This window comes from Trachinotus anak, unplaced genomic scaffold (genome assembly GCF_046630095.1).
Source record: "Trachinotus anak isolate AG129_WGS33_773 ecotype Australia unplaced genomic scaffold, CSIRO_AGI_Tana_v1 ptg000013l, whole genome shotgun sequence".
NCBI classification, from domain to species: Eukaryota; Metazoa; Chordata; class Actinopteri; order Carangiformes; family Carangidae; genus Trachinotus; species Trachinotus anak.
In genome coordinates this window covers 10,115,001-10,130,270 of record NW_027273864.1, presented here as the reverse complement: position 1 = coordinate 10,130,270, position 15,270 = coordinate 10,115,001, and the positions used below count along the sequence as shown (strand labels likewise).

Genomic DNA, 15,270 nt, shown 5'->3' with positions numbered 1-15,270 from the left:
ATCGAGTCAAGGTTTCCCATAGTTAACAAGGTCAAATCTCTATGTGGTCCAACACAGCTGTCATTTAAACAGGGCCTGGTGACAGTTGGTGGATTTCACCACTGAAGCTCGTGTCTTTTCTTCTTCCCCCACCAGTGAGTATTCAAAGTCTCCACCATTCCCTTGCTGCTTTCTTTCATCTTCTCCCTTTTTCTTCCCCATATTCCTCTCACTGGTTCTCTGTCTCTCACTCTTTTTCTCTTTCTCTCTCCCTCTCCCTCTCTCTCTCGGTGGGTGTGTGTCCCTTTAGGGTGTCTGCAGCGGTTGAGATAAGAAGCGAGTGTAGGACACAGGGGGATGGTGTTCACAGAAGCTAGGTGATCTTATCTACTCTCTCTCCCTCTCCCTGTCTTACCGAGCATCCCTCGCTGCTCTGCTCTTCCTCTCTGCTGTTTGCCTCCCCCTTTCTTTTTGCTCCCTTGCCCTTCTTTCTCTCTCCTCTCTCTCTCTCTCTCTCTCTCTCTCTCTCTCTCTCTCTCTCTCTCTCTCTCTTGCACACACGCACATTCTCTCAGATCCCCTCTGCGCTGCTGTTGATTTGAATTTGAAGTGATGGGAAACCAAATTGGCAGCATTGACAGCAGAAACAAACAGCTTATCTCTCTCTCCTGGGCCAATATGGGTCTTCGTCAGATACTAGAGCTGCTGCCAGCATCTGACTTGTGACAATGATGATAAATTGAACGTTTGTTGACTGTCACTTTCCATGTGTGTGTGTATGTGAAAGTGTGCTTGTGTATGTGTCTGTGAGGTCGTGGGAGCATCTGTGTGTGCAAGCATGCCTTCCCCCACCATACATGTGTATAGAAGTACTGAAGTTAAGCACAGTTTTAAGGCTACTGTGCCGTAAGTTTTACTTTATGTATTCGCGTTATCCTATTCTATATGTCTATCTCACTGCATCAATATTATATTAAAATAATATTTTGTTTTTACTCCACTGCATTTATTTGACAGCTATTACCAGTTAGGTTTCAGATTAGGACTTTACACACAAAATATATGATAAACATTATGCACTGCAAATTATTCCACCCTAGTTGTTGAAGGGTTGTGGCATGGCTGTGAGAAAATAGAAACTGTGATTTGGTTAAAAAAAAATAAAATAAAAAAAAAACTCCAGAACTCCAGTACTCCAGTGGTCAGTATTTTAAACCTGGACGTCAACAGGATGCCCCCAGCTGTAACAGCTTAGTGTCTTGTGCTAATAAAAATTGGTTAAGTCAAAATAGCTAAAAAAAAAAAATAATAACAATGGTTGGATGGTGGTTGGGGTGGATGGTGGACATAGACCGGCATGTGGTTAGTTTTAGGGGAAATAAAAGGATGTTGGTTGAAGTCAGTAATGCCGTGTCTCATGCTTCAAGATGGTTAGAGTAAACCCCCCAACCCTGTCGGTGCTGTCACTGCCAAAACTATACAATTTTTAGTCATACTTTAGTTGCAACAAGCAGATATTGTATGGCTAGAATGAACATTGAAGAAAAACAAATTATTTTGTTTGTCATTGCAATTTGTTAAATAACATTTTTAACGTTTTCCATTGTAATCTGGGTGACCATATGTTTCTTTTAAAACATATTTGCTTTTGCAAATTTGTAGCATATAAACCGAATTTCTAAGTGACAGGGTTGGATCAAGGGAGACTTGAGCTTGTGTGTGTGGGTACATCAGACAAAGAACCTCGAGAACCCCAATATCCACATCAAGGCAAAACACAGCCAGCAAACACACTGCTTTCTCATGCACTGGTCAATTGTGAGATTTTGGGATATTCAGCTTCTATATGCCTTCTTTCAGACGAATTGAAAGTAAATGTCCAATATAGACATTTAGGTGTTAATTTTACTGCACTTTGTCTATTTGTATCTGTGCAGGACTGCAGTCATTGTTGTGTAAAGCTCTCTCTCCTGCACAACGTTATCAGATCCAGAAGTGGTTATTTCCACTTTACAGATACTTTTTCTGTAAATAGTGGTTTCATGTAGAAGTGTACAGAATTTTTTAAAGGTCTTTTTCTCAAAATGAGTTTTTTCTCACACTGTACTCTTCAGTAACACCAACATAAACCAAACTTTCCAGTTTTATTCCTATTTATATTCTGAAGGGTTTTACAGAGGTGATAATTATATTTCATTCCCACAAACATGGCAAAAATTGACTTTTTTGTGGCTGTTGACAGTATTTTCTGATTAAAAGAGATATCCAGAACCATATAAAAATAAAAACCTGGCTCTAATATGTCAGCAGCAACAAAATGAAACAGGAATTTTGGAACTGGCTTTATCCAAATTTAGATTTCTGTTCTGGAAAATCTAATCATGCATATTTAATTAGATAATGGCTCATTTGCATATTTTGATGTTTCAGAAAACTTGTAATATAAAAGATAATTGTCTTAATGTAAATAATCAGCTGGGGAAGGGGTGATATCTATTAATTAATATTTGTACCATATTCACCTGTTGTGTCTTTCCTCAAATACCTACATTAAAACGCTGCTGATGCAGCAGATGCAATCAGTGCAAATATGTTACAAATAATAATATAACATTGACATTTTTCTGCATAATCAGTACTTTATTTTTAGAGTATTTTTACATTGTGCTGTTGCTGGATCTGAATACTTCCTCTACTCCTGAATATACTGGGCGCAGTGGGTGTCTATGCTTCAAACATGTGAGTGTCAGGCGTGTGAATCAGAGGCTTGCGTGTGCTTCCTGTGGGACGGCGCCTGCATGTAGCGTTAACACGACAGGCCCGGAGAGGATGAGGAGGTAGCCAAGCTGTCAGCGGCCAGCTCCCACTTCGCCTAATGAGAGAGAGGCCTGTTAATTAAAAACACCAACAGGCGGAGCTCCCCAGCGTCCCGCCATCAGGACGACCCAGGGTTAAAGACACAGAGCCGAGAGGACGGGAGGCATGCTGCTTCTACATACAGTACATGGAGCTGCCCTCCACAATAAATAGCCCCCAGTATGCAAAAAGAACAAAGTGAAGCACTGGGTGTGTTTTTTTTCAGGCGGTGGGGGGGGGGGGGGTGGGGGGGTGGGAGTGGGGGGGGGTCTATGATAATCATCTAATGCTGAGTCCTTGATGTTCTCAGAACAAACTGCGGTTCTTTTGTCTCCTTGTGCTCGTGTTAGTTGCATGGCAGCAGGGAACAGTTTGTCAGTGTCTGCATGTCTGTAATTCAAAAAATGAAAAAAAAAAGTCAAAAGCCAGAGCATTAAGAGGTTTTTTTTTTTCTTACTGCTGTGATGTTTATGTCAACATCATTGTTCACAACTCTCTTTCAAATGCTTGAAAGGTCTGCTGATATTGTTATCATTGTGCAAACCCAGAGACTAATCGTCCCTTGTGCATGATTTTTTTCTTTCACTGAATTTAATTGAAGTTGATTTAAATGAATACCTTTTCCATTTACTTAATGTTTTCTGGAGTCTGCTGCAGAGCAAACAAGCAGAACACCTGCATATTTAGCATAAGGAAAATGTGCCTGAAATTGAATCATGTCACTGCAGCCTTTTGTGCAATTGTCTTTGTAAGTGTTTTATTAAACTGTCAAGCACATGAATCATTAGCCTTGATCTGCAGATTGACAGTTTGTCAGCTCTCTGACAGTGGCGTGTGCCTCGCTGTCAACAGGGGGTGGCGAGGGAACAGCTTACACGTTCCCCGCGGCTTCTTCTTCTCCTGCCTTGCCTCCTGCGTCTCCATCTTCCTTCCACCCCCACATGTCAGCCCAGGTGCTAACAAAACTGAGGATTGTGGGTAGTCTTGGAACATATGGAGCAGAGAGACGGAGAAATGAAGGGTGGAGGGTGGAGAGGGGAGGGAGGGGTGAGAGAGAGAGAGAGAGAAGCTGTCAGGGAAATGTCTATCCCTGTCACAGCAGCCAGAGGAGTGCGATGGACGAATGGATAACTGCTATTTCAGACTGCCAGGGAGAAGGCGCCGTCAGATTCAATGTCTGTCGTGGGTGAGAGTGGATCTCCCGCCACAGAATACACAAATCTCCAAAGCCACAATTTTTGGTCCTACTTTCACTTCTCTTTCTGCATGCACATAGACTGCGTTTGTGTACACAGGAATGTTCAGTTTGTTCAGTTGCTGAAATGCTGTTCGTTGTGCACAAACACTCACAGGCACACACACAAACACGAGCGAATTCCCAGTGCGGCCATGTAGACAGAGTTTCAGAGCTATGGCTGCAGGCTTATTCTGTGTGTTTCTCTCTCTCTCTGTTTGTGTCTGTGGTGTGTGTGTGTGTGTGTGTCTGTGTGTGTGTGCGTGCTGTTTTTTGGCTATTCACTGATGATCGGAGCAGCCCTCTCCCGTGACTTCCCTTCTCTGCCCCCAGTTCACGTAACATAATTATCTCTCTCTCTCTCTCTCTCTCTCTCTGTCTCTCTCTGTATTTCAGGTTGTGCCTTCCTCACCTACTGTGCCAGAGAGTCGGCCCTGAAAGCCCAGAATGCATTGCACGAGCAGAAGACCCTTCCAGGGGTAAGTCTTACACGAGGAACACTGTGTCGACCCACAAGCAAAAATCTTACATAAACACACACACACACACACACACACACATACATACACACACAAACACACACACACACACACACACAAACACACACAAACACAGACATCCCTTTTAACATATAATGATTTTAAATCAAAGGGGACCCACCGTCTTCGCCATGCCTGTCATGTGCTGTTTATCACTGGCTGTACACCACACATGAGCACAGCCCATCTTTCTCTTAAATATCCCGTCTCTTCCTCTGCCACCACCAACCCCACCCCACCACCCACCCCCACTCCCACCCCACCCCCCTTTCACTGCCTCCCGCTCTCTTCACTTTGACTGTCACACACAAACCCATAGGGAGAAACCACACACAGCATCGCATCATAGGCATACTATTTATAGTCCTTCCTCCAGTTTGTGTAAGTGAGTGTGTGCCTCTGTGTGTGTGTGTTTGCTGTGTGTACGCGCATGCATCCATGTGTGTGGGCAAGTGTGTGAGAGATAGACAGAGAGGGATGAAAAGCGGGTGGGCGGGTGGATGTAGGCTATTTGTACATTTATGTGCACGCTCTGCATTATGCCCCGGACTGGCAACAACATGAGTGTGCATCATGAATGTACATCACGACAGCACATCTTCACAACAGATGCTGTGGTTGTTACCACTCACATGTACGATGCAGCTGGAAGCAACGCGTGTCTTGTTTTAACTCTCAGCTCTTATTCATGCATGCTAGAACGAGGGAGTTGTGACATTGTCACAGAGAAGAGGAATATATTCAATTGTCAGTATTTGTGTGTGTGTGTGTGTGTGTGTGTGTGTGTGTGTGTGTGTGTGTGAGAGAATGCATGTATTTGTGTATAAAGGATTATATGACTTGTGAGCATTTTCTTGAGTGTATACATGATTTCATGATTACATATTTGTGTGTGACTGTATGTGAGTGTGTGCACACGTGTTTCTGTGATGCGTATCGGTTAGCATGTGCTCAAGTGTGCATGCACCTGAATGCACATGCACCCATGCTTGCGTGTGAGCGTGCACAGGAGCGCAGTGCACGCGCCCGCCTGCTCATGTGTGCGTATGTGCGTGTTAGGAAGTTTTGATGCGTCTCTGTCAGGCATGGCTCAGTTTGCTCTGTTCGTTTTTAATGACGCCTCCAGGGAAGCTGACAGTCGCCGTGTTGAGCGCACAGCCTTTGATGTGAGTGATTATGACATCACAGACGTGCAGCCGAGAAGAGCGGAGGAGTGGGGATCCGTGCTCTCCATTTTTTTTCACTTCCCAGTGGCATATTATTTAGAAAGAAAGAGGGAGGGAGAGACAGAGACAGAGTGAGAGAGCGAGAGAGAGAGAGAGGAGGAGAGATTAAATATTTGGCCAAAACCAGAATGCGATTTTGTGTTCACACAAAATGTGCTGCCGATTGATGTTTTTGCCTTTGTTGCTGTTGTTTGACACGGACCAGAATGTACGGGCACAAAAAAACAGCCTTTTTTTAAAGATTCTGTCTTTAAATCTTTAAGGGAAAGAGATTGTATTTGGCATCACACACTATATAGTAATGCATCAACGGCAAATAAATTTAATCAGTCACTTGCGATCAGCGTTGTTTTAGAAGGAAATGCTAATTAGCAATGCCTTTGCCAGTGGAGGACAGTCTCAGGTTTGCATTTGATCGATGGTGAGCGTTAAGTAAACAAAGGTAATGCCATAGGACAGACCTAGATGCTCAACAAACCCTGAAGCAGTGCATTCAGAGAGGCAGACCAGGAGGCTGTCTTTTGTTGCTGGTGGAGGTAAAGCCAGCAAAACAGAATAAATGAGTTCATTAGAAACAGAGCGAGGACTTGGCCCTGGGAAAGGCAGTGGGACGTTTTATGGTGCACGACTACACTGTCTTTCCTCTGGTTTTTTTTTCTTTTTTTCACCCACCTTCTTCTCTCCCTCCTACCATCCTCTATCAATCCCCCACTCACAGGCCAACACAACCAAAACCCTGCAAATGAAATCCCTTTTTTCCTCTTAAAGCCTCTTTCCCCTTCACTTTGCGTCCTGATGCGCTTTTTATCATCAAAGTTGCTCCCCAACCCTTACATTTAAAAACTTTTCTGCTGTCTTTTTTTTCTTTCCCTGCCAGGTGAGCCGAGAGAATAGGGGATTTGGCTTCCTAGTGGAAATGCCCTGTAAGCATGGCTGTAGGCTGTTGGTGTAGCTCAGACAAAGTACTAACGGCTTCCTTGTCTGTGTGTGTGTGTGTGTGTGTGTGTGTGTGTGTGTGTGTGTGTGTGTGTGTGTGTGTGTGTGTGTTTGTGTGTGTGTGTGTGTGTGTGTGTGCGTGCAAGTGAGCAAATGCAGAGTCAGTAGAGACTTTGGGTAAACAAGCGACAAGTGATGTTAAAGTGACACTGACATTGATAGATGAATTGTTTCCACATCCCTCGTTCCATTATAGTGAAACTACAGGTGCACAGGATTATGCTGATAGAAAATAAGTATCTGCTAACGTAATTAAATCAACCATGCTGGCACTGAAAGCAGTGTCACTGCATTGTTTGAGCACAATGAAAACATTCAAGAGGTACATTTGAGTGATAAACCAATACAACTAAAAAGAAAGACCAGAACACTCCCTGGAACCGTGGCTGAACAGCACAGGTCCTGGGGCTCAACAGCTTATGGGGCATATTAACCAAGAGCCACTGTTAGGAGTGAAAGAAGTGAAAAGACAAATTGCTCAGTAAAAGTAAAGTAGTCTTAATCGACATCTTCCAACATAATGTAGCTGCACAGTGTGTATTTGCAGGTACAGTAGCCTACATTAACACTTGTAAAGCTATTTGGCTGCAGAATAGCTCTATTTTCTATGAGGGCTTCCTAATATATTTTGCAATATTCTCCTTTAGTATTTTGTGTATTTTGTTCTTGGTTTTGTATGAACAAAATACTGATGTTTATGTTTCAAGTTATGATAAGCCTACAAAATATTAGTTGTGCCTGTTTCATAATCCATGCATTCCTGAAAATACACACAAAACACAAGCATGAGAAACATGATATAATGCAAGATTTAAAAAAATCCTTATTTGAGGTCCACAGATATTGAGGTGAAAAATGGAGGGGTCCTTTTTTGGAGGTGATGATTTGAGACAGGCCCTGAAATGGGGCACGTCCCAAACGTGAAGGCCCCTGACTGCCATATTTGTGATCCCACGCTCCAGTTTCAGACTCATACTACAGCAAGAGGCATTAAAAAGCCTCTATCGATTCTGGCAAAAATCCTCATGAGTAGGAGGATGTGTTTTTTTGTGTGCGCACGTGTGTGTGGTTGTGTGTGTTCGTGTGGGTCACAGGGCGGAGTTGCAGAGCTCAAGCTGGTACAGGGTGCAAAAACCCACCAGCAAGTCCTCCCGCACACATATAAATACTTTCGCATGCAAAAAATAAAAAATAAAAATAAAAAAGCAGATCTGGCATTCACTCAAACATACCCTCAGATATACAGTATAGGCCTCAGCACTGCCATATGCCCCCACTAAAGGAGCATGCACTCTTGATTATTTAGCACCATGTTCCAAGTTTTTTTTTTTTTAAATGTATATAAATACACACAACCATGCACAGGTACAAAACCTACCACTGATACTCACGAAACATCCACTCACTCTCCAAACCCTGCTCTTGTAACAGCAAAACAACACTCCTCGTAAACACTTCCATTCAACAACATGATACTCTGATACTCAGAAAGAGAGAGAGATGGAGAGGAATAGGGAGAAAGTAAAAGAGAGAAGGAGCAAGAGAGAGAGCGAGAGAGAAATACGGCGTCGATTGACTCGCACTGTAATAGTGAGCCAGATGAGAAAATATAGAACACTGTGAATCAATGCGTCATTTCAGAGAGCTTTCACACACATATACACACACACAAACACACACACACACACAAACACACACACACATAATAGAGTACATACACACACAGAGTTTTCAGCCCAGGGGCAAACAAACACCAGAAAAGATGGGGGAGCAAATGAATAGCAGGAGGGAGGGAGGAGGAAGGGGCTGATGAAGGCAGGTTGGAGAGAGTGGGTGGATGGAGGGAGTGGGAGGAGAGGTACAGTCGAGGTGCGTTCATACTGACTGATTTGTGTCTGTTTCTTTTTTCACCCCACCCCACCCCACCCCCTCACAGTTGAGATAATGCCAGGGCAAGAAATCCATGGCATTGATTGGCTCCTGCGACCCAGTTTCATGGCAGCTTTTTCTCAATAAGTCGCCCTCATTGGTCGATAACTGCCAGGCTCCCCAGGTGAAGTGGGTGAAGGGGTGTTTGGTGGGGGAGTTTTGGTGGTGCTCAGTTATGATTTGTTTCCCCTAAGCGTGCACAAGTACAGTCATTCACTCCTTCTTTGTAGACTTAGATTAGTGGTGCAGTGTGCAGCAGGCATAGCTGCACGTCCACATGAATAATGCTGCAGGCCCGGGAGCTAAAACATCCCCTTCTTCTCCAGACGCTATCACCTCATCAACTATCCTAATCACCCTTATTGAAAAAGAAAACCGTTTGCCACATTTCGCACTCCAATTAATGAATCCACAGCCATTGACAGAATGCTGGAGTGATGTACAAGTAAGTTGTAGCCCAAAACGACATAGCATCAATACGCACATGCCCTTCACCAACACGCACAGATTTTTGTGAACACCTAATGAGCAGCTTATTTCAGCCTCGTAAGACTAACAGTAGAAAGAAAGACTGGCAGGTACTGACAGTAGTCAGTGCAACAAAAGAATAAACAGTATCCAGTGTCCAGAGCGGAGCAAAGCTTTTAAATGAGGCAGTGTGCAGCCTGAATCTGGCAGGTCATAAGTCTGCAATAAAAATTCAAATGAGTCTCCACAACAGCCAGAAAGACTCTCTGAAAGTAGTGTTTGTAATAAATTCAGAGTTAAACACAGATTCCACTGTTTGTTGTTAAGCTCATCATAGTTCATTAATTTTCCTGAGTTTTTCTCTTCTAGCAGCCTATAGAGGGCCTAAGTATCATTGGAGCACATACAATACATGGCACCACCAGCATACTTTTGTGTACTTTTGTTCTGGGGCTTCTTGGCTTGGGTTTCACCCCTCAGTTCCAGTCAAAGGACATTTTAATGCCACAGCATGCAATGATATTTTCGACTAGTGATGGGAATTATGGCTCTGTTTCTTTCCAAGAACCATTTGTTCTTTTTTCTCTTTGGCTGGACCACAACAGGGGAGCCAGCCCTATAAACTGTCTGATTGTCTTTCGCTGACTGACTGACTGGATGACTGACTGGTGAAGTTACACCATTGTTTGCCAGAGTGTTAGAGTTTCCCCATTGCTTTCAAAACACGTCAGAGCTAACAGTCCAGCTCATTCCAGATTTATCGCACACTGAATGGAAAATCTCTGTCACAAATTGACCACAGTTTTGCACACCCATACACGGTCCAGCCATATTTTATCTTATTACCTAATCTTGTTTTTACAGGGCAGGAGTTACTAGGTTTATCTGCAAAATAGTCAATAGGGTCAGTGAAATCTGAGCACAACATTAAAAAGAACGGTTCTTACCAGGTGTGACTCGGTTCCCTTCATTCATACCAAAGAGGTTTTACCAGTTTGGTGTTGGAATATCTTGACTATACTGCACACAGCCCTGACCTCAACCCCATCAAACACCTTTGGGATGAATTGCAGCGACGACAGTCAGCCAAGCTTTATCACCCAACATCAATGACCTTCCTCACTAATGCTCTTGTGGCTGAAGGGAAGCAAATCCCTTCAGCCAGGTTCTAAAATCTTGTGGAAACCCTTCCGTGAAGAGAGGAGGCTGTCACAGCAGCAGATTAACGCCCAGGGTTTTGGTTTGATTGATTAATTGATTGATTTATGCCCTGCACCACATAGTGCCCAGGCCATATGGGATTAAGATGTCAGTATAATCCAACTGAACTGCTTGTTGGATAGTTGAATTGCATTAGAGGGGGGGGGGGGGGTGTAGTCACACCCTCAAGTTCAAGTCAGGTTTATCCATACAGACCAACATCACAAATCAGAAGGGGCTTTACAATCTGTACCACATATGACACCCTTCATCCTTAGACCCTTGAATTGGATAAAGAAAAACTCCCTAACAAACCTTTAACAGTTAAACAGAAGAAGGTACATAGGCCTTGAGCTTCTCTCTCAAGCTCTCAAGGTTCATGTCTGACCCTGAGGCCATTTGCTGTATGTCATCCCCTCTGTCTGTCCCTAACTCTCTTATCGCTCTCTCACTGTAGATGTAGCAAAAGGCTAAACATTCCCCCAAAAAATGTTATAAGCACATTGCCTACCACTGTGTTTGGTCAACACATCATATGAACTAGGTTATTTCGAGCATAATGCACACACTAGACAACAACAACTGATATGACCACCTGGCAAATCATAAAATACAGATCCCCAAATTCAAATGGAGAAAACGAAATGTGGACTTCATGTGTTTGGGTGTCCGTATACTTTTGGCTATACAGTGTAATTTTTGTTAAAACCCTTTAAGGAGTCAGTCATGAATGGTGCCATAATTGTAACAAAGATCATTACAAGCCTACACGCCATCTTTTGTCATATAAAGTCTGAATACTCCCATTATCATTGGGCTCTAGGCCTGATTTTACAACCTCCCATTGCCAAGTGGAGTTTGAGCAGATTGTACAAATGAGAGAGATTCATCTGTTTGGAGGCAGCAGTTCCCTCTAGTCCAGTAATCCAACAAATTTTCCGAAGTGGTGCATGCTACCCACTGGGTCAAAGGATTGACAATCCATATGTGAAATTACACATCTTCATATTACAGAGAAATACTGTAGAGCCTGCAGTGTCACAGCTGTAACCCAGTTTTTGATATTAATCTTATTTAAGAAATAACTATTTAAAATGTAACTATTGAAAAAATATATAATAATTTAGCAAAGCAAAATGTCCTGTTATCACTCTCCATTGGGACATGTTTGGTCAAGTCATGATGTACTAATGATTATTAGAGTTTTAACAACATATATTCCCCCATTTTAAATAATCTTACTACTATTTGTTGTCGACGGAAAAGATGAAGGTCTAAGCCAGCAGTGCTAAAAAGTGTGATATGCTCTCTGAAGGAATGGATTGAAATGAGTGAGCAATTCAAAACACCTCTGGTAAGTGCCATTATTGGGTGATCCAAATGTTTTTGTATTCGCTCTAAAAGCGTGTCCCCACTTCAGAAATTTCAGAGGTGCCATAGCTCTTTTCAGCTCAAGCTATTGTCACAGTCTGAAATCAACTTGTCCTTTCCTTGAGTTTGTATTGATCCACAAAAGCATAGTCTTACATCGCACCGATGAGTTTTCATCCTCACTGAGCCTTTAAAAGTGTTAATGTCACTACTGACACTTTAGGACTACTCCATGTATGCACCGACATGGAAAGGGGAAAAAAAAGTAATTTCCAGGCACAGTTTCTTTACTCTAAACTTTTCTCTGATGGCCACATTATTGTTCAAGTGCTGAGAAATCATCCATCCAATTCTTGATGATTGGAGTTGTTCCATAAATCCCAAAAGCCCTGCACTTCCTTACTGATATAAACCCGGCAGTGGCTATGACTGTCACTGGGGAGAGGACAGAAGCATGGGCTGCTGCAGCTGGAACTATTTCTCAAAAAAAAAAAAAAAAAAAAAAAGCTTTAATAGCATCCTAACCAGTGTGTGCCTGGCTTCAGCCCTGGTCGTGCGTATAGTTCACAGATTTAAGCATCTCCATAAGCTGGATGTGATAGTCATTCTGCCATTGTCAAACCTTTACCTCCTGCTGCTGCTGCTGTATTGAGTCCGCCTGACTCCAGCTGCTTTAAAATATCCTGCCCGTCCAGAGTTTTTTTTTTCTTTCTGAATAGCTGTATGTCACACCTGCTATATGGGCTTGTTTTTTTCATGTTCTTAAGCCCCCACACACATACTGTACACTACAGTCTTTCCACAACAGTAAGTGCAGTGTTGTCTGATCTTTTTATTGTAGCCTGTTCAGTTAATTTACCGCTCACATTAACGTCGCGGAACAGAGAACAGATAACTGAAAACAATAAAATGTAATAAATCAGTCACACCTACAATATAATTTATCTATTAGAGTGGTGTTTTTATTGATCGTTGGAGAATATTATGGCCCATACTGTATACCTTTTCTTTCTGTCACGCATTAGTGCAGCTTGACTACTCCGCTTTACTCCCATGTCTCTCCCTTCGTTGTCAGTGTGGGACACAGCAGAGGCTTTAAAACACCAGAGAACATTTTCATTCAATGATTTCATTTTTTCTTCAGGCCTCTTGTAGCTTTCTTTTCATATGACTCTTAAGTTCTTTCTATTTATCAAATGTTTTAGCTTTTTCAAGTGAAGAGTTTCAGTTTGGAAAATTAGTTCACTGAGAAAACTTTACTTTAAGCCCTTTTTCACATCAGCCACACAAATGATTTTATTAGAAGCCTCTTTAAGATACTTTATTGAAGCAATGAACAGTAAGTATTGCTTATTTTCCAAAGTGGTTTTATAGAACTTTGGAATAAAACGTGTAAAATAAAGTGTCTCAAAATTGATGTTAAAGTTGCTTTCTAGATGCAATGCTTCTTCTTTGGTAGCTGTATTTTAAAGTGCTCCTTTGGTGTTATGCTATATAACAAATAAATTATTTTACAATGGCTGCAGAGAAAAAAATCACATGCCCAGTTTGAACAAGGGCTTTTATAATGAGAACAACTAAAAGAAAAATTATTGTGTCAGTTCAAAGCAAAAGGCCATTATCATGCAATGCTTGCATTGCTGTTTTCTCTGTCTTCTTTCATCATAACCCTGATGGCAGAAACTATTCAAGGAATGTATAAGTGATTACAGAAGAGCTAACAGTGTAGCAAAGAGGGAATATATAGGGAATGATTAGAAGACAGTGAGACGAAGCAGGTTAGAGGTAGAAACAGTAGCCATTGATTTTGTTGCTGGCATGAATGTTTTTAAATGAAGACCCAGTGGTAAGCCATGCTGCAATATTAATGTTGTTTTTCTACTTCTAAAAGTTCTTATAAAGCAGAGACAGTTGACTCTTCTTATGCTCAATAGTATTGTGCCAACAAAACCCACAACCCATTTTATTTGTGACCTTCACCACTTCACCTTCACTGTTGCCTTTGGAATATATAATATGGCGATTTCAATTTCTTTATTTGGCCCATATCATCCGATATTGTCGACAGAGTGGGAAGTGGCGCTCGCAAATCTTATTCCAGACCCTGCTGTAGCAGCTGGTGAGCTGGTGGCCGGCAGATGTGATAATGACACAACGCACCAGCTGAGGCGGGATAGCAGGCCACGACTCAGGCAGCTTTTAATAATTGATGGCAGCCAAGGCCCCGGATTGGCTAGTAATTGCATTACAGGTCACTTCTCAATAGCAATTTGTGAAAGTTGTGGTGATGTGTGCCGGGTGGCGATCAATAGGCACTGCCCAGAGATGTAGTCTTTCCTTCTCCCATTCTCTCTCTCTCCCTCTCTCTCTTATGTTTGCTATCTTTCTGTTTGTATGAAGGCAAGTCTGGTGGAAGCATTTTTCTTTCAATGTTCTGTACCACGGCAACACTGCGGGGAGTTTTTCCTCCAAATCATATCAAAATACTGGCTTCAATCGAATAGTAAAGCCACTGTGAGCACTCGCTACCCGCATTAACCCCTTGAATACACTGGACACAGATGGCATTAAAGTACTGTATTTTACATTCAAAGTGTCCTAGAATATGTAGAGCGCCACTTACATGTAATTTTACACCATTTCCGTGTATCTTAAATTTTACTTGCTCAGCTTGTCAAAACAGTTGTATGTCTTCTGTTAACAGAAGATCAGAAAGAAGTACTTAATTTCCTTTTTTGTTTTTTGGGAACAAAATGGATGCAGCACAACTCTACAAGATATCAATCATCTTGTAGAGAGAACTCAGCTGGTTGAGCTCTTTCTGCAAGCTGACTTATAACAACATGTATAACTTCATGAATCTAATTCTTGCCTTTTCTGTGTAGAATACTTTTTGGCTCAACTGTTTCTCCAACTAGTGAAACAGCTGTCAGTGAGCACAACCAGACTGACATGAAGCTGAAAAACACAACATTATGGCTCTGAAGAAGCTTTGTCAGGTCTGAGAAAATAGCCCCTGGTGACATCATCAGGGTTATCTCAGCTTGAGTGTGGACACAACACATTTATAACAGAAATCCTATCTATCCTGCATGATGTTTGAAAGATGTTTACCAGGTAGAGAAGGTCTGACAAAAAGGCTTGATTTGCATGACTACAACATAGGATCCAGGGGTAGTTTTTGTATAGAGGTGCAATACTAAGTCACTGGAGTGCCCTTTTAAAATAACAATACATAGCTTATGTAGCTGAAACACAAGTGAGTGAAAGACCGCCTCAGGTTCAGAAGGTTAAAATAGCACAAGACCTCAAATTCAGCCTCATCACAATGCACAGAGTTCTTTACTTTCCACTGTAGTACAGACTCTGAGCCCTCTGCCCCCTCTGGCTCCCTGGCTGCACTCATTCTCATGCAAGTTATTTACTGTTCGAGCCACAGACTCCCTCCCCTGACAGACTCACATACAAGCAC

At 42.3% G+C, this 15,270-nt stretch overlaps 1 protein-coding gene across 2 annotated transcripts in view; it reads left to right on the top strand.

The window, feature by feature from the left end:
* Positions 1–15,270, top strand: part of celf4 (CUGBP, Elav-like family member 4) — an 85,235-nt gene that overhangs the window by 17,808 nt on the left and 52,157 nt on the right. For both annotated transcript variants that reach the window (XM_071493257.1, XM_071493258.1), the window contains exon 2: positions 4,466–4,548. In XM_071493257.1, the coding sequence (XP_071349358.1) occupies positions 4,466–4,548 (83 nt within the window). The remainder of the gene's footprint in view (positions 1–4,465; positions 4,549–15,270) is intronic.